The sequence below is a fragment of the Ambystoma mexicanum genome, chromosome 9 (assembly GCF_040938575.1).
Source record: "Ambystoma mexicanum isolate Mex_15411 chromosome 9, UKY_AmexF1_1, whole genome shotgun sequence".
Taxonomy (NCBI): Eukaryota; Metazoa; Chordata; class Amphibia; order Caudata; family Ambystomatidae; genus Ambystoma; species Ambystoma mexicanum.
Window position 1 is genome coordinate 587,715,306 of NC_090931.1, and position 21,603 is coordinate 587,736,908.

Genomic DNA, 21,603 nt, shown 5'->3' on the forward strand with positions numbered 1-21,603 from the left:
ATATGTGCTCTCAAAAGCACCTGTATTCTGCACAGGTTTTGTAGACAGACATGATAACCTCTCATCAGCTGTTGAAAATCAATGATCCAGTAGGTCACTGTTCCGAGTTGCTTATCGCTTGATGTGCTTTGCACTCAGAAGTAAACTGCACTGAGAAAGGGTGCGCGTGACTGGCTGACATACCCCAGAGCAGACGTGGTGAGGAGGCAAGAGTTGGCATGCTGCAGCATCCTGGGTCCTTCTGCAAGCTCTCCTCATCTGTCACCTCACCATGGCGTAGTGTAGTGCATTGCAGTGTGTTGCGCTGCAAATATCTCGGAAGGTGTGCGCCCAACGGCCTTGAAATGTGGTTTCAAATTGTCCAATAGGGACCTTTTAGTTTTGTTCCTTGTGTCGAAACTCTTAAAATCAGATTGTCCGGTACTTCTATGACCACATTGATGTTTTACCTATTTCAGGCAACCGTTTCATGTGTGAAGGGGATGAAATCCAGGGAGTCCAAATGTCATGTAGCAAGTTAGGTCTGGAGGGCCCTAACAGGTAACTATGCAAACTATGGTGCAGATCGGTGAAGCGGTGTGGAATTGTATAAGGAACAAATTAACAGATTTTCTGCTTTATATATATATATATATTTATATATATATATATAAAGCAGAAAATCTGTTAATATATATATATATATATATATATATATATATATAGATATATTATAGTGTGGTGGTTCGTATAGTTATGTTGAGTATCAAGTTCCATAGGAAACCCGTAAATGAAATTGCGAATAACCTTTGACTCGCATGACAGATGTGACTGAAACTTTGCAAACAAAATTGTACTCATGGGTCTCGCCAGACTGGACATTTTGGGAAAGATCTGTTAAAAAATGAAAATGTTATTAAGAAATAAAACGAAACGCTGTTTCGGTCTAGTACCCATTCATTTTCCCACAGAGAAAAAGTCAAAATTTCGCTCCAGCGCACAGCCAGAAGCGCTGGACGGAATTGGACCAGGTACAAAACAACTTGGGCGTGAAACATTGACTTGATTTCCAGGGGGGGGGGGGATCTTGGGTTATTCTGTCCAGTAGTTATTCAAATATTTGACGGAGCTATAGCTCCCAAAATTCTATTGCTAATAACTTTTGACTTGCTGGATGGATTTGGATGAAATTCTCAAAACAAAAGGTTTGTCAAGTGCGTTTGCCGCCTCCCTCATACCCCACCCTCCCAACCTCAAACCCTCTCTTCCCCAAACTGCACATATTGGGACCAACACATTATAAAATACAAACGTTATTAAGAAAATAAACCACCACAGTTTTCACCCCATTCATTTTCCCAAACAGAAAAAGTTTATTTTTTTGACAGCCATAGCGCGAAAAAACTGTGGGGCAGATTTTGATCAAATAAGAAACAACTTGGGCACAAAGGGTTGACTTTCTTGACTGGTTTGGGGTAAATCCATCCAGTAGTTTGTAAAATATTTTACAGAGAAGGGAGTGCCTGCTTTTCCTTAAAATCTTCATATCGGTCTTGGTGCTTTTTACAGCAGAGAGGCTGAGTGAGGTTAACACCTTTTGACTTTCTGGATGGATTTGGATCAACTTTTCCGAACAAACAGTTTACCAAGAGCGCCCCTATACTGGACCGGTTGTGAACGATTCGTTAGAAAATGAAAAAGTTATTAACAAAATGAAAAAACACAGTTTTCAGCCTACTCACATTTGTTTTCCCATACAGAAAAGGAAAGGTGCAGTTTCTGAACAGCTGTAGCGTGAAAACCACTAAGCAGATTTGAACCAAATAAGAAACAATTTGGGCACAAGGCATTGACTTAATTTGCTTGACTGGTTTGGGGTAAATCCATCCAGTAGTTTTTAAAATATTCAACAGAGAATGGGGTGCCCCTGCTCCTTAAAGCCTTTATATCGGTCTTTGTGCTTTACAGCCGAGAGGCTAATAAAGTTTCTGGGTGAGAGTGGGGTTAGTCCATGCAGTAGTTGTTAAAATATTTATTGGGGAAGCAGTGCCCCTTCTCCCAAAAATTATAGCTATATATGTGTGCCACAATGCATCAGTGAAGCTTTTTAGAAATGAAAAAGCCGCCATTTTTCTTTTTGCTCGATGAGAGATAACCGCGGTTAAAATGGGCATAACCAGGGTTAGCCGAAAAAGATAAGTGGAAAAAATGCCATTTGGAGGAGGAGAAATTATGAAATGGCATCAGACTAGAGGTGGGGCGGGGAAAGAGGACACCATAGCCAGTGATATATGGCAGGATAACCGTGGATATGATAGAAAACTAGATCGGAAATGAAAGGGCATGAAACGAAAGGATGAGAGTTGGGGGGGTATGGGAGAGGGCTAGGGGGAGAAAAAGAACTTGATGGGAGCCGGGGGCATGGTACGAGGAGGGAGGCACTTGCTGAGTTCCTCAAGGGCATGGAAGAGTTTGGGGTTTTGTGTGATTTTGACAGATAACCACAATTATTTGTGTGCATTTATGGATAACTGCGGTTATCTGTAGTACATTGATAACCGCGATAATAGGGAAATTTTTTTTTTAAAAGAGCGAGCTAAAAAAATGAGATTAAGACAAAAAAAGGGGAATTTTGCAACTACAATGAGGTGGGTGGTAATGGATGTGGGTTACTTTTAGTAACCGAATGGCGCTGTATGGAAAGTAGCTGAAGGCCATGGCTTATGGGCCCCAATGAAACCTAGTGGGCAACATGTCAAGGGGCCCAGCGAAAGGCTGTGTCCTCTGTACATGGCCAAAGGCCATGGTTAGTGTTCCCGAAATGAAATCTAGAAGTGTGTCCATGACTGAAGGCCCTGGCTAGTAGGCTCGAAAGACATGTGTAGTGGCCATGGGTCCAAAAGAAAGATATTGAGGGAACATGTACAGTGGACATGGACGAAGCACGTGGCCCGTAAAAAAAGATGGTATAACAAAACCCTTGAAATTCACTAAAAAAACGTAGTTAACGTGCAGTAAAGTTGCGCAGATTTAACGCAACAAAACCCATGAAATTTTGCGCATGTGGGATGTCATGACCAGCTTAAATCAGTGTGTTCCCGTTGCAAAGCCCATGAGTGAATACATATTATAAGAAAAAGGATTCGCAATGACATACAAAATGGAATTATGGGGGACATGGAATTATGGGGGACATCAACGGGAGCGTGCAGAGTTCAGCTGGTCATGACTTCCCGCATCCGCTGAATTTCAAGGGTTTTGTTGCATTAAATCTGTGAAGTTAAATGCAAGTTAACTGAGTTTTTTTCAGAGAAAAAAAAATATATATATATATATACTTATTAATGGGGTTACCTACTTTTGTTGAACAGGGTTACCTACTCTTGTTGTATACAAGACTGCAATGTGTCGTGCAACCCTGATGGAGCTGGAAGAGAATATAATAACAGGGCACTATTTAAACCTTTTTAGAGAGACAAGAAAGTGAAAGATTTGGTTGTTTGAGGATGTTGCTCTCAGTGTATAAAAACTGTCTTTAGCGCATTAGGCCTCTTTCAGTGGAAGAAACCCGTAAAGGGTTGAAACGCAATGTGAAAAAAGTGTTGAGTGATCACGGAAGAGAAAACACTTTGGTGAATCAGGCAACAAATGTTAAATGTGGGAGTTTTATTCGATATATAATGAGACGAGCAAAGCTATCCAAATACATTGATGCATATCCCACAAGCTACACTTTGACACAATATCTTAAAATCAAATTTAATGTTGCCCGGTCATTGGAAATAGAGGATGCTAAATTGTTGCTACATCAGAATGAACGTGTTTGTACATTATGCGGTGACGATGTGCGAAATGAATTGAGCACTTATTGCTAAAATGTACACGTTTGGCTACATTATGTGATAAACACTTGAAAATGTATGGATATAGGCACTGCTCTTAAGTGCCAGAGGTTTTATGGGATGTTTTTATGGAGTGAAATGATTTTAAGTGTATGTATTTTATGGTGAACTTTTATGATGTGATTAGTGGGCTTATCAGAGGGTATTTTTTATTAATAATGTTTGTTTATGTTATTACATTTAGTTTAGTTTAGTTTATTATTTATAGGGCGCGCCATACCCTGGGGCATCAGGGCGCACAAGACAGGAATATGCTCAACTTAGTTACAGGTACATGTTAAGTAGGAACAGTACAGGGTCATCATACAATTTACAGTAGGCGGATATATACAAGGCCGGATCTAAGTCCAGAAACAAAGTTTTGCAGGTGCAGGTATTCTTGAGGGGAATATAAAATAATAATATATACAATACTAATACACAGGCACCAGGAACATTCCAGTGCAGGAAGAGAGAGGCGGATTCAAATATCCTGGTAAAGGGGTGCAAGTAGAACTTTAGGTTAGTTTGCCAGTGGATACAGTCAAGTCAAGCAAGTCAGGGTAGTTAGGTGTCATTTGCTCTCAACCAATTGGTCAAGTTCTGCCTGAATTTCGCAAAGGGCTGGGGTTCTCTAATGCCATGGGGTAGTGAGTTCCACAGCTGCGCAGCCTTGACTGGGAAGCTGTGCCCTCCTATAGTAGCGAGTTTAAATCGCGGGACTTGTAGGCAGTTAGCGTTCGCTGTTCTTGTGGGTCTGGTCGGGGTTCTTAGAAGTAGCCTGTCCTTGAGGTACGGTGGTGCTTTGTTGTTGAGGCACTTGTGGGTAAGGGAGGCAATTTTGAGTTGAATTTTATCAGAAGTGGATAGCCATTTATATTCTCTTCTTACCGAAGATATATGCTCCTTTCTGTTAATCTTGAGAGCTGCTCTCAGGGCATTGTTCTGGAGGACCTGGATTTTATGGATAGTCTATTTATTAGCCCCAATGTATAGTCCATTACAATAATCCAATTTGGAAAGTATGAGGGCTCTGGCAAGCATGATGCAACTGTCTGTAGAGAGGAATGGTTTGCTGGCTCTGATGAGTTTGCATGTGTATGCAGTAGCTGAGGCTAGAGCGTTAACTTGTTTAGCAAAGTTCAAGGTGGCATCTAGGTAGAAGCCTAGGGTCTTCACTTCCTTCACTACTTTTATGTTATTACCATCGATAATGAAGTTGGCATAGTTGGGGCTGAGTTTGGATATGTATGTCGGGGTGCCTAGGATAATGAGCTCAGTTTTGTCATGGTTCAGGCATAAGCCGTGTGTGGCCATCCATGCCTGAACGATGCTGTAGATTTTATTCACTAAGGCCAGGTCCTTGAAGTAATCTCCTGAAAGCGGAAGGAGGATCTGGGTATCGTCTGCGTAATTGGTGTAGGCGATACCCAGATGATCCATTTCGTCAAAGAGCGGCTTTGTGAATACATTGTAGAGGGTGGGTGACACACAAGATCCTTGAGGTACACCACATGTTATGGGGATCGGGTCTGCTGAGGCTGATGGAGAGAAGACTCTCATAGTTCGGTTACTCAAGAAAGACTTGATCCATATTATGGCCTCTTTAGAGAAGTGGGCTGCAGAGTCTAGGTGGCTACATAAGACTGTATGGTCGACTAAATCAAATGCCGCTGAGAGGTCTAACAGGAGGAGTAGGGCTGCTTGGCCATTGTCTCTGCATTGATCTATTTGGGCCTTGAGATCGATTAAGGCTGTCTCAGTCCCATGCTGTGGGCGGAATCCGGATTGGCGGGTTCCGAGTAGGTGGTTGGATTCAAGGAAGTTTTGTATTTGCATCTATGCCACTTTGTCTAAAATTTTTAGAAGAAAGGGCACGGTCGTGATGGGCCTGAATTTAGTGTTTGATGATATATACAATATTTGACTGTAGGTAAATTATGTAAATAAATATACTTAATTTGGTGCTGCAGTAGTTACATGATATTCAAGGTTACCTGGTGCATTATATAGGAAAACGAGAAAAGATTTGTTTCTAACTTTTGACCTTCTCCAGGAAGGTTTACTGCCACATCTACATACAGATTTTACATTTGGTGGAAGTTCATAGCCCAAACGCCAAAGGCATTTTTAAATACAAGTGTTTTTAGTGTTTGATTTTCCATAGACCCCAAAAACATGCTTTTGGGACGCATATCTCCAAACTATATCTATCAATTTTGTAGATTTTCAGTACACACCTAACCTTTGCCTGGAACTGGTGCATGCTGGATAAACTTTGCAAAATCAACCAAACTTGAGGAATTCACTTTTTCATATCCAAAAATGCATCTATAATTCAGAACTGAGCAGTACTTCTAGAGTGCAGAGCAATACCTGCATATCCTAGGTGTGTATCCTGGGGGTGCATTAAGAATTTGCATCCGGATTACAAATGTATATTCAGATTCTGAATGTGTATACTGAGTTTGTCTTTGAAATCTGAATGTATATTCATTTTCTAAATGTGTGTTCATATTCTGAAGTGTGTTCTGAATCTGTATTTGTATTTTGCATGTGTATTCAAATTCTGAATGTGTATTCTGAATATGTATTTGGATTCTAAATGTGTATTTGGATTCTGGATGTACATTCAGAAAGTGGATTTGGATTCTGGATGTGTATTCTGATTCTGAATGTATATTTGGATTCTGGTTGTTTATTTGGGTATGGCGTGTGTATTCACATTGTGAATGGGTATTCTTATTGTGTATTCAGATTACGGTTATGTATTCATGTTATGAGTGTGTATTTCGGTTCTGAGTGTATATTGTGAATGTGAAGGTGTATTGGTATTATCAGTATGTAGTTTATGTATACTGAGGTTCTGAACGTGTATCCTGAATGTGTATTTGTACCCTGAATGTGTATTTGTATTCTTAATGTGTATTCGGGTTCCGAATGTATATTCTGAATGTGCATTTGTTTTCTAAATTTGTATTCTGAACATATATTTGGATTCCAGATGTGTATTGTGAATGTGTATGTCTATTCTGAATGTGTAAGTGAATTCATCATGTATATTCAGGTTATGAATGTGTATTCTGGATGTGTATTTGTTTTCTAAATTTGTATTCTGAACATATATTTGGATTCCAGATGTGTATTGTGAATGTGTATGTCTATTCTGAATGTGTAAGTGAATTCATCATGTATATTCAGGTTATGAATGTGTATTCTGGATGTGTATTTGTATCATGAATGTGCATTCGGATTCTGAATGTGAATTTGAGTTCCGAACGTGGATTCTGAATGTTCACATGACACTTTATACAGGAAAATGACAAAACGATGCCCTGCGTAACTTTTCACCTTGACCATGTAACCTTGCCAAATTTGGCAAATAAGATTTGTTTGAAAATATTCCAAAAAGTTGTTTGTGTAATTTGTACTTCATAGACACAAAAAAGATCCTCTTTCGGGAAGCATAGAATATAATCAAATTGCAAGTTACATTTACAAATAAATGAGTCCAAATCAAAAAACCATGCTTTTGGAAAGCAAAACAAAATAATACTTCCTTTAAAACAACTCAAATAATGAAAGCGTCCATGACTTGGATTATCTGCAGGTCATCTTTGCTGCCAATAATAAATGGACAGCCAGCAAGAAAAAGATCATAAGAAGAATGCAACAGACTACAGGAAGTGTACTTTCTTTCTACAGCAACTGCTGCTTTTCATCTCTGAAGGTAGCATTAATATTGTACAGCCATCTCTCTCACAATCAACATATGCAAGTGAAGTATGGGGTCTTTCTACCATATATGATCTAACACAAATTGAGAATCTCTTTTTCAAAAAGTTACTTGCCGTACCCAAACGATCGAACAACTTGATTGTGCGCTCGGAATCGAATATTGACAACCTTGACAACCTGCTCTTGCCACGAGTTCTGAAACTCTAGGCCAAGCTCTGGTCAGATGATACAGAGTCTTGTTCGAATATCTTGAGCAGAGAACTTTGGGGACACCATTTTATACGAAATATCTCCTGGTTCAAATTTCTGAAATCCAGGCCGGCTGATGCTGGCAGAGAAGCCTAGTTAATTTCTCCAGAAGTATTTGTCAGGTATTTGGTCTCTAGCCTTGACCACAGCCTAATGTCAAAAAGGGTAGAAGAAAGATGGCTGAGAGATTTTAGAAGACACCACTCTGTTATTGAATATCTTAATATGAGTAGTGCCTGATTCTGAGCGCATGCTAATCATAGTGTTGAAAGCCAACATTTTCCCTTCCAGTTTCCAGCACCACCATTGTGGGCGGGTGGAAATACTGGCGGGGAAATGGTGTGCTTCCCAGAAGCAAAAGATGAATAAATCTATCGTTTACATAGAAACATGTGCTCCAGTGGCGCTGCAAGCATTTTCTAAAAGCCTGCCACTTTTCTAGTTTAAGAAAGTTGTCTTAAGTTTTCATTAAACTAGAAAAGTGGTGCTGCAGTCTCGGAAATGCCATTTTTATAAAGGAAAAAATGTGAAGCAGCGTTCACCAGTACCTCACTGGTGTCGTATTTTAACTCCCCTTATTGACATGCTCTTGAGTGCAGAATCCCCTTGCAGTGTCAGCCATGCATTTATCATGGTTACTAAGACTGTTGTCAAGCAGTAAATCGGGCTTGTGCTAAAGTCGTGGCTTTGATGCCAGACTGCCACATTAACACTAAATCACAAAAGGGTGCTTCTAAAGAAAGTGTTCATGCTTCATGGATGAACACTTCTGTGTTTTTGCATGTTCCTCAGAAATGGGCCCTAAGTGTCTTATTAACTACTGTGCACTCGACCTCATTCTGTTAATGCATGAGAGTTCTTTTCACACGCGTTTGTCTTGGAAGCAGGAGAACACAGAGTATCACAGGTTCCAATCCCAATCCCGTGTTTAAAGGCTGGTCTCCGGCATGAAGCGCGATATAAAACCTCAATTTATTGTTCAGTTTTTTTTATCATGTCTCAACTACCCATAAAAAATGATACAGCCAGATGGTCAAATAGGCGCCAGAATATCAAGGGCTCTGTTCATGTGGCACCGGTTACAATGAGAGTAGAGTGCATTTTCTCTTTTTCTGCCCCGGTTTAGCACCCTGAGAATAAAATTGTTAATATCTCTCTTGCACTTATTAGATCCAGCAGGCTACCAGGACACTGGGTGAAGATTGCTTGCTTGATGCCACCGTGGGCACGCATCAAATGACCACTTATACTAAATTGTCCCTAAAGAGAAGAACAATCTTGGTCCAGACATCCTGAAGCTGAATGAAATATTGTGGAATGGCAGGAAAGACACGTAAGGAGGAAAGGACAAAGGTTATGCTGTTGCACTTTACCACACCATTCTATGACGGCATCATTATATATGCGCATGGTATTGGTTGACTTGTACATATTTAGGCCATTTAAGTCACGGTTACATTTTGGAGCCCTCTTTCGCAATATGATATGATTTCCCGAGATTAATACATTTGTGTTCCGTGTATATGATGGGCATGCTTTTTTTATCTCTTCTTTTTCTAAGTGTATTGGATGCGATGTTGTGGATTTTATTTCTTTTTATTATTCTGTTGCTGTAATGTGTTATATGGACACTGTATTGTGCTATTTCTTGTTTTATGGGCACCAGCCCGAAATAAACAATCTTACTCTTACTATTCCCACTATTCCAGTATCTCGATTGTCCGCAGCCAGATCTCAGTGGTGCATGAGGTGAAGCCTGTTTGGATAGTGGTGTGCACGTAGAAGCAATTGTGAAAGGTACCAACTACCATATCAAAGTACTACAGCAAGTTGCTCCACTGGTTTCTGAGGAAAATCGTAAAAAATGTGTTAGAGATGTGATACTCCAGAGAGTGGATTATTGTAATGCCCTCCTAGGGGGAGCTAACAAGACAGACATCCAAAAATTGCAAAAAAGATCCAGAATGCGGCAGTGCACATTGTTTATCAGATGAGCCGTACTGAGCCTACATCTGCCGCCAGGCAGAAACTACACTGGCTGCCCGTCTCCGCAAGGATTCAGTTCAAGCTGTTGACCATGTGCCACAAATGTGTTTTTGGTGATGCCCCGGCCTACCTCAAGAATAGGCTGAGCTTTTATCAACCCAAAAGAAATCTTCGATTTGCGAAGGCATGTCACTTAGAAGTAGACCGCGTTAAGAGAGCTTGTGGAAATGGTCGTGCCTTTCATGTGCAGGCGGCATGGGCCTGGCATGCTCTACCTGAACAAGTACACAATGAGATAAACCATCTGGCCTTCAGAAAACAGTTGAAGACTATCCTATTTGTGTAGTAAGATAAGATAGCTATCCACCTTTATCTTTTCAGGTCGCCTGGATGCCTTCGGGCTTCGGCGCATTACAAGTAAGTTAACATAACATAACATAAGTAACCACAATATGCTGGAAATGTACACAACGATGTGCGCAAACAAGGATTTGGATTTTCTGAAACAAAATGCATACACGTAGCCCGCCCCCGACTTGTGCACACCACTCACAAACACAAATAATATGCTTGGAACATACAGAGGACAATTACAAACAATATACACAGAATAAGCATGTGCACCTGCAAACCGTTAAGGCTACAAGTAAGTAAACATGATACACACATACAACATGTACAGAAAATAAGTAAGCACAGGCATATTGGTTGGAATCTGCATACACAAACGTTGCGCAATACACACGTACAACAACCTCTCAATGTACATAAGCATACAAAATTTACTCGGAATACACACTACATAAACACATAGGCAAACACACAAAAATTAAGAATTGGTGCAAAAAAGGAAAAACACATGTTTTACGGTTACTGTAAACATTTTGACATCTAGAAATATTAGGATTGCCAACTTTAGGGTATAACCCCTTAGGTACAAAGGTAATAAGTAAAGCCTGGAATTATAATTTTGAGGGACAAATGAACTATCTTCCCTAATACATAGGCAGTCCATCACACTACCAATTAAACCACAACTTGCACTGCACCCCTTCCTCACATCACGCTCTTTAAATATTATGCACCTTCCATGAGTGCTTTAGATAAAGTGAGTCTTGTCATATAGTGCATGATGAGTTCATTAATTAATGACAATTTGGACTGAAGCAACACTAATGGAATTATCTATCTATCCGTATTGTTCAGGTGAAACCTATCATCCATGGGAAATGTGACATTCTATGGCTAACAACTATTGAGCCTAAGGAAGGATCAGCGACATTTGATATTTATAATTTGAGGCTGCAGGCTGCCCAAAACTCAAAAGATGTAAAGGGTTATAAAAAAAAGTGTGTTTTTCACTTTTCCGTATTTTCCGACAGGGAAAATGACCAAAGTTTCCTCAAGCGCACAGGCCAAATCGCTGGGCGAATTTGCGTTAAATAAGAAACAAGTCGGGCACAAAGTGTTCAAAGGAAATCATTTGTTGGCTTGGTCATTTTTTTTAATTTGGCGTTGAGCGGGGTGCTGCTGTACCCAAACGGTTAGCATATCTCCCATGATGCATTGCTGTTGCCAAGATTTTTCATCCCTGAAAATCCACCATAACGCGATTCGAGAATCAAATTCTCAGATTGGTTTCGGCAAGTGCCCTAAAATGATGTAAGGGGTGTAAACAGGGCAGTTTTTAGGCCAGGGAGCATGTGAGCAGTATAAGAAAGGAAGATTTGTGAAGGCTTGGGGATAGTTTCGTTTTGTTATTTTCAGGCATTTTTCCGAGTTCGAGAATCAGCACGAATGGGAAAAATGAGTAAATACTTAAAAATTATAATATATTCAGATAGGGCACTCGCTTTGTTTGCTAGTTAGGGTAAGAGGAGTATTTAGGTTAATTTAGGAAGCAATTTGTTTTTTTAATATAAAGAAAATTACAGTGATTACTTCCTACATTAACTTAAAGTGTGCGGCATGGAAGTATTAGGGGGCTTTTAGTGTTTTGGGGGTGTTAAATGTGTTAAAAAAAAAGCTTACAATCAGTGTTGGAAATTGATTTTTTTTACTGGGGGAACCCACAAGGGACCAGAGTCGGGTGGGAGGTGGGTAAACCCACCTCCATAAGTGTTTACCTCTCAGCCCCTAAAAAGATTAATCATGAACACCTGGAAAATAGCTCAGTTTCCTATAGTGTTGTCAGAAATTACAAAGTGTGCACACCTTTTAAACTTTAAATGATGCACTTTAATATTTCCTGTACAGTTCAATATTAACAGGGAATTTCACACAGCCCTTGCTCACACCTTCAAGTGGTCTTGTGGTGAAGTGTCTCAAGGGTTCTAATCACATAAAGAAAATGTTGAGTATGAATGGATTTCCCTGTATTTCAGAGTCAGATCTGAGGAGATGTGTTTTGCCAGATCCCGGATCCGGGAAGATCCGGCCCAATGTCAGCACTGCTTATAATTAATTGCTTAATTACTTCAAAATAAAGTGTGCAACAAAGAACTTATGGAAGTAGATGCTTGTTTACTATATCCTTTGTTTTGAATGGATAAGCTTTTCACATTGCTTAGCAGAGAGGTTCTCGATTCACTCCCGATGTCAGCAGGGAAGATACCTACATTATCGCACCTCCCTCTTCTCCATCAGAGTACCTCATTAGTAACACTACCTGTGCCCCTGCGTCCCTCTTCCTCGTCCCAGTAGTGAATAGTAATTTTATCTATATACCCACACATCCTTCTTTCCCATCCCAGTACTGAATAGTAATCTCACCTATATACTCCCACATCTCTCTTCCTCGTCACAGGCCCCCATTACCCCACCTCATTCCTCTTCATTACAGTCCCCCACTACCACATCTCTCTTCCTCTTCACAGTACCCCACTACCATGTCACTCTTCCTTGTCACAGTCCTCCACTACCACCACATCACTCTTCCTAATCACAGTACTCCACTACCACCAACTCACTATTCCTCATTAGTCCCCCACTACCTCCACCCCACTCTTCTGCATCACAGTCCCCCACTACCACTGCGTGACTCTTCTTTATCACAGTACCCCACTACCACCATGTCACTCTTACTTGTCAGTCCCCACATCACTCTTTGGTATCACAGTACCCCACAACCACCAACTCATTCATCGTCACAGTACCCCACTACCAACACTTCACTCTTTCTCGTCACAGTCCCCAACTACCACCACATCACTCTACCTCTTCACAGTTCCGCAGTACCACCAACTCAGTGTTCCTCTTCACATCCCCTACCATCAACATCTTACCCTTCCTTGTCACAGTACCCAACTGCCATGTCACTCTTCCTCATCAGTCCCCCACTGCCACCATCTCAACCTTCCTTGTTGCAGTCCCCCCCCTACCACCACATCACTCTTATTCGCAGTACTCTACTACCACCAACCCACAATTCCACTTCACAGCCCCCAGTAACAACATTTCACTCTTCCTCATCACAGTCCCCTACAACCACCAACTCACTATTCCTTGTCACAGTCTCCCACTATGACCACCTCACTCTTCCTTATAACAGTCCCCCCACCACCACATTCTTCTTCTTCGTCACAGTACCCCACTATCACCAACTTACTCTTCCTCATCAGAGTACACCCTAGCATGAACTCACTCTTCCTTCTCACAGTACCCCACTACCTCACTCTTCTGTGTCAGTTTCCCACTACCGCCACATCACTCTTCCCATCACATTTCTCCACTACCACCATCTCACTCTTCCTCATTGCAGTCCCCCACTAGCATGCCACTCTTCCTTATCACAGTTGCCTACAACCACCAACTCACTATTCCTTGTCACAGTCTCCCACTATGACCACTTCACTCTTCCTTGTCACAGTCCCTAACTACCACCATCTCACTCTTCCTCATCACAGTCCCCCACTACCACCACATTACTCTTCCTCATCACAGTACCCCACCACTAAGTCAGTCTACCTCATCACAGTCCCCCAACACCACCATCTCACTCTTCCTCATCAATGTACCCCACTAGCAGCAAATCACTCTTCCTCATCACAGTACCCACTACTATCATTTCACTCTTCCTCATCACAGTACCCCACTACCACCAACTCACTCTTCCTCAAACAGTACCACGCTGCCACCATGTCACTCTTCTTTGTCACAGAACCCCTCTACAACTGCCTAATTCTTCCTAGCCACAGGCCCCCATTACCACCACCTCATTCACCATCACAGTATCCCACTACCACTAATTCACTCTTCCTCTTCACAGTCCCCCACCACACCAACTCACTCTTCCTCATCAAAGTCCACCACTACCCCACCTCACTCTTCTGCATCACAGTCGGCAACTACCCCACCTCACTCTTCCTCATCCGAGTACACCATTAGTAATCCCTTCTTATCCAGTGGACACAAAAAAGATGAAATACTTGATAAACCTGATGTTGCGTAGCTGAAGAAAAGATATTGATAACAAATTATATGACATCAGTTATGTTAGCAGAACAAAAGGCCGTATTACAGGTGGTGGGAGGTGTATCACAACAAAACCCAGGAAATTATGTGAAAAAACTCGAGTTAAGGGACAGTTAAGGTGAATACGTTCCATGAAACAACAAAAAAACTTGAACTTCAGGGCCAAACCTTGAGTTGAAGTACGGGTTTGATGAAACAAAACCCTTGAAATTCAGTAAAAAACACTTTAGTGGAAGTGAGTTTAAGGGGCCTATTTAATGCCCCAAAACCACTGAAATTCAGCATGTGTTGGAAGCTACGCCACCTTAACTATGAGGCCCCCAATGTGCAGCCCTTAAGCACAATGATGACATCACAAATGAGATCAGTTATAGCATTATCAATACAGAACATCACGCATGCAAGTAAGAGAGATGCAACATTTAAGCACAAGTAACAGACATCCCAGGCCCGTCACATGCTGCACGGCGGGTCTGACTGTGGCCTCGAAAATACAACTTATCGCTTGCTTTGTTTTGCAGGGCATTTACAGTGGAAGCTATTCATACTTGATGATGGTTGATTTAAGTGACCATTGTACAGGCCAAGTTGTTCTTAACATTTTGGTTGAAAGTACTGAAAAAAGGGGCATTTTTATTCTGACAACACTCACAAAGCACTGGTTAGCCGCATCAATCAATGCCTTTGGCCGTGATGATTGAAGTATGCCATGCAGTTTTTTTTAAATAGCTCCTAATATTCATGTGTTCTTATATAATGTACCAAAAAGCATATTTGTGTTGAAAGTCACATTTTCCTCTCATTCTTTATGAAGCATGCCTCTGCCAAACAATGGGAAAAAAACAGGTTACACTTTCAGACATTTTTGTTCTGACTAGAAGTCCTGAAAGTACATTTACAAAACCCAAAGTCATTCTTTTTAGCCTTTTGCTGAAATGCATCCTGGTATTAGTTGTCTTCCATTCTAGATGGGGTAAACTAACTCCACAATCACACTGTTTTTGCTTAACATATTTATTTATTCACATTTGTTAAGCGCACAGCAGCCCAGAGGCATCGAAATATGTATTTATTTGTCTGAGTACTTTATTATAATGTGTTTACTTTTCAAGTCCCCTTTATAAAATAGAATATTCTTCAAAGCCAAAAATGGGGATGCAGATTGAAAGGAGAAAGATGGCATGCCAGTCATGATCATTAGCTATGGATGTCAGATGGGAGATTGCTTGTGTGGGCACCCACAAGGCTACATGAAAGTATCATCAAAGCATGTCTTGCATTTGGGATTTTGCTTTGCAGGGAATATTTCAATGTGGATTTTTGACTTTAAAAGGTGCGTACCTTTTATACTTTGCTAGAAATGTTATAGGAAAATCTCCTCTCTTTGAATATTTCTTGGGTGGTGATGATTAATTTTTGAAAGGACAATGCTCATTTTCCCTGTAGACTTTCTTCTATTATGAAGGGCCAACTGAACTAAATGTGCAGATTTCACTTTTTTAGGGTGGGTACCCTTCATGCATGTATAATTAACCCACCTACTTTTTTAGGTCATGAGCCCTGATGATTTTCTTAACATATGAACACCTATGAAACTGCTTACTGTCACTGCCTCACAGCCGCTCCGGTAAATAGGGTCAGCTTTAAGCACTACAAGGCAATCCAGAAGTAGAGGCACTTTGCCATGTCCATCGTAGGCCCAATCCCTGCCCTGACATCCTTGTAACCTGCGATCAGACCAGGAGACATTCTGTAGGTATGTAGCTGAACATGATAAAGCATTGCTTGGAGAGTCATTCAAGATCATCCTCATCTGTAGTTCTGAATGAAAATCATATTGCTACTTTGGATAATATAGCAAACTATATACAGCACAAAGATAAAAGCAATCAAGAAATTGCTATAAACACAAGTTTACTTCAGTTAGCAGAACACAATCACCATGTTCTGCACTGCATTCCAAAAACAGATGGAATTTTCAAATCAAAGTTACAAAAGAACCTGTGGCAAACAATATTTCGACCGAACACAGCTAGCTAGATGTGTGAGCAAGTGCAAACTGGTCTCAAATCTGACTTTCCCAGTTAACGAGAGTGTGTGCTCCTGTGCAAATCAATTTCTCACATGTCCTTGACTGCCAAAATTACAAGTCTCTAGAATTGATTCACTGCACTCTGTCTGCTGCTCCAAAAAAGCCTTACTCCTGATATTGCCAAATGCGTAATAGCTAGCTGTGACAATTCATAAACCCGGACACCATTGTTTGTCCCCTGGCTTACTCCTGGCAACTTCTTTTAATGAAGCTTTACAGGAACACATCAAACTCATTCTGTGATGTTGAACATGCAAATCAGGGGGGACCGACATATTTTATGCTGCCGCAGGTGCCCCGCAAATCCTAGGGCTGTCCCGGGACATACCTCAGCCTTTTACAGTCTATAAACTTTCACTTTGGGTGACAAAGGCTGCATTGTATCTATGGATAGCTATGCATTACTGCCATTACTAAAGGCGTCCTTTCACCACATCCAACACTGCAAGTCTGTGTTGGCACCCAATATTCAACATCTCGACTGTACTAGTTCAATGGTACAGACAAATGAAAATAGGTTGAATGCATCTTTGACATATCTGACAATTGTGCATGTAATTTGCATGTGATTGCATGTCATTCAGTATGCATGTTTACTGCATGTTAGGTATAGCAGATCCCTCAACTGTAGACAGTTGCCCTCTGTGTTGATAGATCATTTAAAATATCCCCTTGTTTCCGTTGTGAACCATAGAATAAAGTGGAGTCCCAAGAAAAATGTGGTTCAGTTGTCACAGTCACTAACATAACAATCCTCCTTGTGCCTGAACCGACTGCTTGACATGGCTTTTATGTTGTTATTCAATTACTTGCAGAGATTACTAGTTAAATCACCTAAATTCAAACAACTTTTTGCATGCAAAGTAATGCTCTTTATTTTTATGATTGCATAGACTACGGGTCTTCTGAAGCTCCTTCCACCCCACGGTGCTTCAAAGCCACAACAATTGCAGTAGACGGTATACGAATAGAAAATACCATAACATGTCACCGAAACCCCCCCTTTTTGATGGCATTATTGAAGCATAATTCACATATATATATATATATATATATATATTATAGGGGTCAACAAATGATTCATTTCATTATTAATAATTCGTTATCAAATTGGAGCCCGAGAGAGCTCGTCGACAGCCGAGAAGGGCTAGGCCTTGGTGTCTGAATGGAGCCAGCAAAGGCGACTGCACCCCAGCGTAACCCAAGCATGCGGCATGGAACCCAACTATTAATACATTCATGTTCTACTATGACTCCGCAGCAGGTGGGACAAGAGCTCCCACGCCCACCCAGACGTTGTAAAAATGTCCATCAGCCCCACCCTGCTGGCTGTAAAGTCCTTCGGCCGCCTTTGCGGGGCCTCCAGCTATTTGGTCTGCGAATTCCTCTTCAGCAGATTAATAACACACGCCAGCAGCACGCTGGCAAAGCAGGCGGAAGTGGCCCGACGTGTCAGCAGATCTGGGGCGACGATTGGCTGGGAGCCAAAGCGTCGACGTCAGCCCATGCCCGACGTGCGGCATGCGGCTGTGCTCCTCTGACAGCACCCGGCCACCGGGTCCTGCCCTGGCAACCCCGCCCAGCCTCTCCTCGGGAATGTGTCCTTCGCAGGACCGCTTAGCTTTAAATCTGTTCATCCGTCAACACATATGAATGAGTTGACAATGTGGTTATGCAGCTTTTGTTGACATACTAGCCACATTTATGTGCGTTTTTAGAACGTGCTACAAGCCAGGCTTTTTCTCCGGGGATTTGATGCGGATCTTTAACTATACATATGTACATTTTAGCGTTAAATGTATACGTATCGCTTACATTTAAAATTGACATAGTTTGTCGAGAGAAAAGGAGAGGTGGGTGGGCACATTACCACAAGGGATTTCTGGTGGCATTTTCAGGAATACAGCACATAGTACCATTTATGTAGGGTTCATATTTTATATGAAGGCGTAATTCATACGGAGGACGTAATAAGGACGGCTTTGCGTGTGTAATGATGGCGAACCTGTAATATATACTTATATGATTGATCGATACACAGTTTCTAACCTGAGCTCTAGCTCCTGCGCCCCGAAAATGGTGTGTCCCAGCTCAGCCATTCCACTCACGAAGTGCAATCAAGTTTTGGACGTCAGACCCAGAGGTGGAAGTGTGACATAAATGCTAGGCACGGCGCAGCACTGCTTCCTTTTGTCCATGTCCACGGGTCCACCGCTGATCACACCCGTGCATTGCTCGCAGGGACATGCCTCGGAAGATAACCCCGCCATCATGCACCCATGGGTGTAATGAGGACCACACACAGCCGGCATCGCTACCCGCGGAGCATCCTTGCTGGATCCTGGCTGCATGATGCATCCTTCCGGTGCGCCAGGGCTGTGCACCCACAGAGAACCACAATAAAACTATGGGGGGGAGATGTGATGTGGAGATTAAGTTATAAACGCGTAGCAACACAACACAACACAACACAGGGCCATATGATGTGCCTTTGGGGAAATCCCTGTACCTCTCAGCAGGGGTGTTGGTAGGTCTAGAAAAGATCCGGGGCTAATGTTGGAACTGGTTGTAGCCCCTGAGCTTCTATCCTGGGCTATAACCAAAAGACCCGGGGCTATAGCCCAAAACACTCCACCTAGCAACACCTATCCCTCTCAGTACGACGGATCCAAAAATGTGGTGTGCTTCCACAGTGGCTTACTGGCGTAATCAGTAAAAGCAGGGGTCGAAGCGTAAAAAAAAAAAGTTGTGGAACTATGTTCCCCAGCCCAACCCACTTCTACTCCCAAACCAGCCTGCCACACCCCAGGGACCCCATACTCAACCCCTCCCACAATGCAACCAACATACCTTCCTTTTCTCCACTGAACCCAGCACTGCTGTAATTACAGTACTATTAAGACAGATGAGAACGCAGAGAAAGCAATGACCATTAGTTGGCCGTTGGACCCACAGCATGCAGCTTTAAGCAGCCCCCCCACCCCCCACCTCCCACTCACCCACCATTCCCACCTCTTAAGGGACAAGTGTAAGGCTATAGCCACATACCCCTGTCCATTATCTGTACAGACACTGTTTCTGCAGCAAACCATGATCAACTACAGAAAGCACGTATCAATGCCCAGAGCAGGGTTTTGTGACTGCTTGAAAATGAGTGTTGTGTCCCAGGCACTCTATGGAACAATGGCCACCCAGAACCTACAAGATAACTTAGCAGGTTGTGCCCTCAAGACCCAGGTTCAAATCCCCAGTAGGGAAAAAGTTTCTAAATACATAAATTAAGGTGTCCATCACTGCCACCCTGGAACGGTGCTCCGGGTTAAATAAATTAAGAGAACGATACGATCACTGATTGCCCAAAAAAGTAAGGCAATGCCAAACCCCTTTAGTTCCCGCCCATTTGGACCTATGGGTAAAATAAATTTGGTAGTCAGGTACCAATATGACGTGCAAGGTGACCCCATTCATCTACACTGCTGTGCATGCTGTCTACACCTGCTGCGAGCACGTGTATCCGCCCTGAACATGGCTGCAGAGACAATGCGGTTTATCACCTCTATCTAGAAATATGCAAGTCTGCCTCTAGGTTTCACATTCTCTTTCTTTCTCTCCCCCTCTCTCTCTCTCTCTCTCTCCTCAAGTCTGTCCATCTTTAGGTCAGTCTATATGTATCTATCTCTCTAACCTGGATTCGTGACCCGCACAGGTGCTATGCTGGCACGTTTTATGCATGATAACGATCGCTTGAGAGTCCCCGAGATGGATAGGGTAGACAGACAGACAGGTCGATTCTACCGTTCCCCCTCGGCTGTGCTATGACGCCAAGTTGCTCGCCCCCCCCTGGTCCCCCCCAGACATCCCCGTGACCCCGGCGAAGCGCACTCTTACCCCAGGAGGTACGCCAGAATGGAGAGCTGCACGAGGCGGTACAGAATGCCCACTTTCTTGTTCTTGGCGATGACATATTTCTCGGTCTTGTAGTCGAAGAGTGACAGCATCAGTCCCTTGCACGCGAGCTGTCCCATCGCTCCCGGGATCACATTGCACCCGCCAAGGGAGGGAGGAAGCCGGGTGCCGAGGAAGGTGCGCGCCCTGTGTGCGCCGCAACCCGAAACGCGGAGCGGTGCAGAGCCTGAGCTCCAGGTCCTCCCGCCCCTGGGCGGCTTTAAAGACGCAGGCACCTGCCTCCCCGGACGGCCGAAGAAGAGATGGGAGGGGCCGGAGGCACTGTCACCTCAGGTGGGTCATTGAACCTGCTGTGGTGATTTTTGCATTCCCGCGGACCGACTCAGCCTTTCATCCTTCCCAAGTTGACACAACGGGCGCTACTCAGTGAGTTTATCTCACTTCTCCTGAACTCCTAGTTTCAAACCTGTATGTAATGGGTGCTATGCACATGTCCACTATGCTTACAAGCATAATTATCCCAAAGGGCAAAGGGAAAAGGTGGCATTGAGATGCCATGCAGTTTTCCTCGCCAAGGTACCTAGGCAACATTATATACAATTGAATGTGAGTATTGTATTTACAGGATTGCTTGTTCGGTTAACGCACCTGCTTCTGAGTTCTGTTTACAAAACCATAAGGTTACACATTAAAATCCACAATGGGGCTAGTATTTCCTTTCAAGTGTACGATACCACCAGTAAGCTAGACTCAAATCGTGTGCTCTCCCAAAATATACTGGCCTTTCCCCCACGTCCACCCTTCCTCCTCCCAGTCCACACTCTCGAAGGCAGTCTGCTTCACCCTAGTCTTTCGTCTAAACACCTTTCTCCTACATTTTCCCTAACTGATTGCCCCTCTGACACTAGGGGCCAGCTCATCCTAAATAACCCTGTTTTATTGCTGGCTTCCGGTCAGCTCATCTGTGTGTGCGGTCTGCTGGACTTGTCCTCTTCTTTCTCACTTACTCACCCCCCTGGGAGCACCATAGATGCCATCTTTTTGAAGTGGGTTTGAGGGTCACGTATGCTGCCCACAGCCCAAAAGTGTGCATCATTTGCATAGCTCGACTCACCTCACTAAAAGGACCACATGCGCTGTGAACCCACCACAGTGAGGACAATAACATTAGCATTGAAAACAAGCACAGTTCCCTTTTATTTACCTATTTGTAATAGTTTTTAATAGCATAAATGTGTGTATTTGCCCCAATAGAGGTGACACCTAGCGGCCCATTCATGGAATTTCTTGCTTAGAAAA

The 21,603-nt window shown here is 42.6% G+C and overlaps 1 protein-coding gene across 2 annotated transcripts in view; it reads right to left on the bottom strand.

Annotated features, from left to right (window-relative positions):
- The window catches only part of P2RX5 (purinergic receptor P2X 5), a 354,731-nt gene extending 334,093 nt beyond the window's left edge, over window positions 1-20,638 (bottom strand). Inside the window, exon 1 of one of the 2 annotated variants that reach the window (XM_069615208.1) lies at window positions 20,287-20,573. In XM_069615208.1, coding sequence (XP_069471309.1) covers window positions 20,287-20,423 — 137 coding nt within the window. In that variant the 5' untranslated portion in view covers window positions 20,424-20,573. Of the gene's footprint in view, window positions 1-20,286 lie in introns of both variants that reach the window. The other variant, XM_069615207.1, reaches the window with a different exon arrangement.
- Window positions 20,639-21,603: the final 965 nt, after the last annotated feature.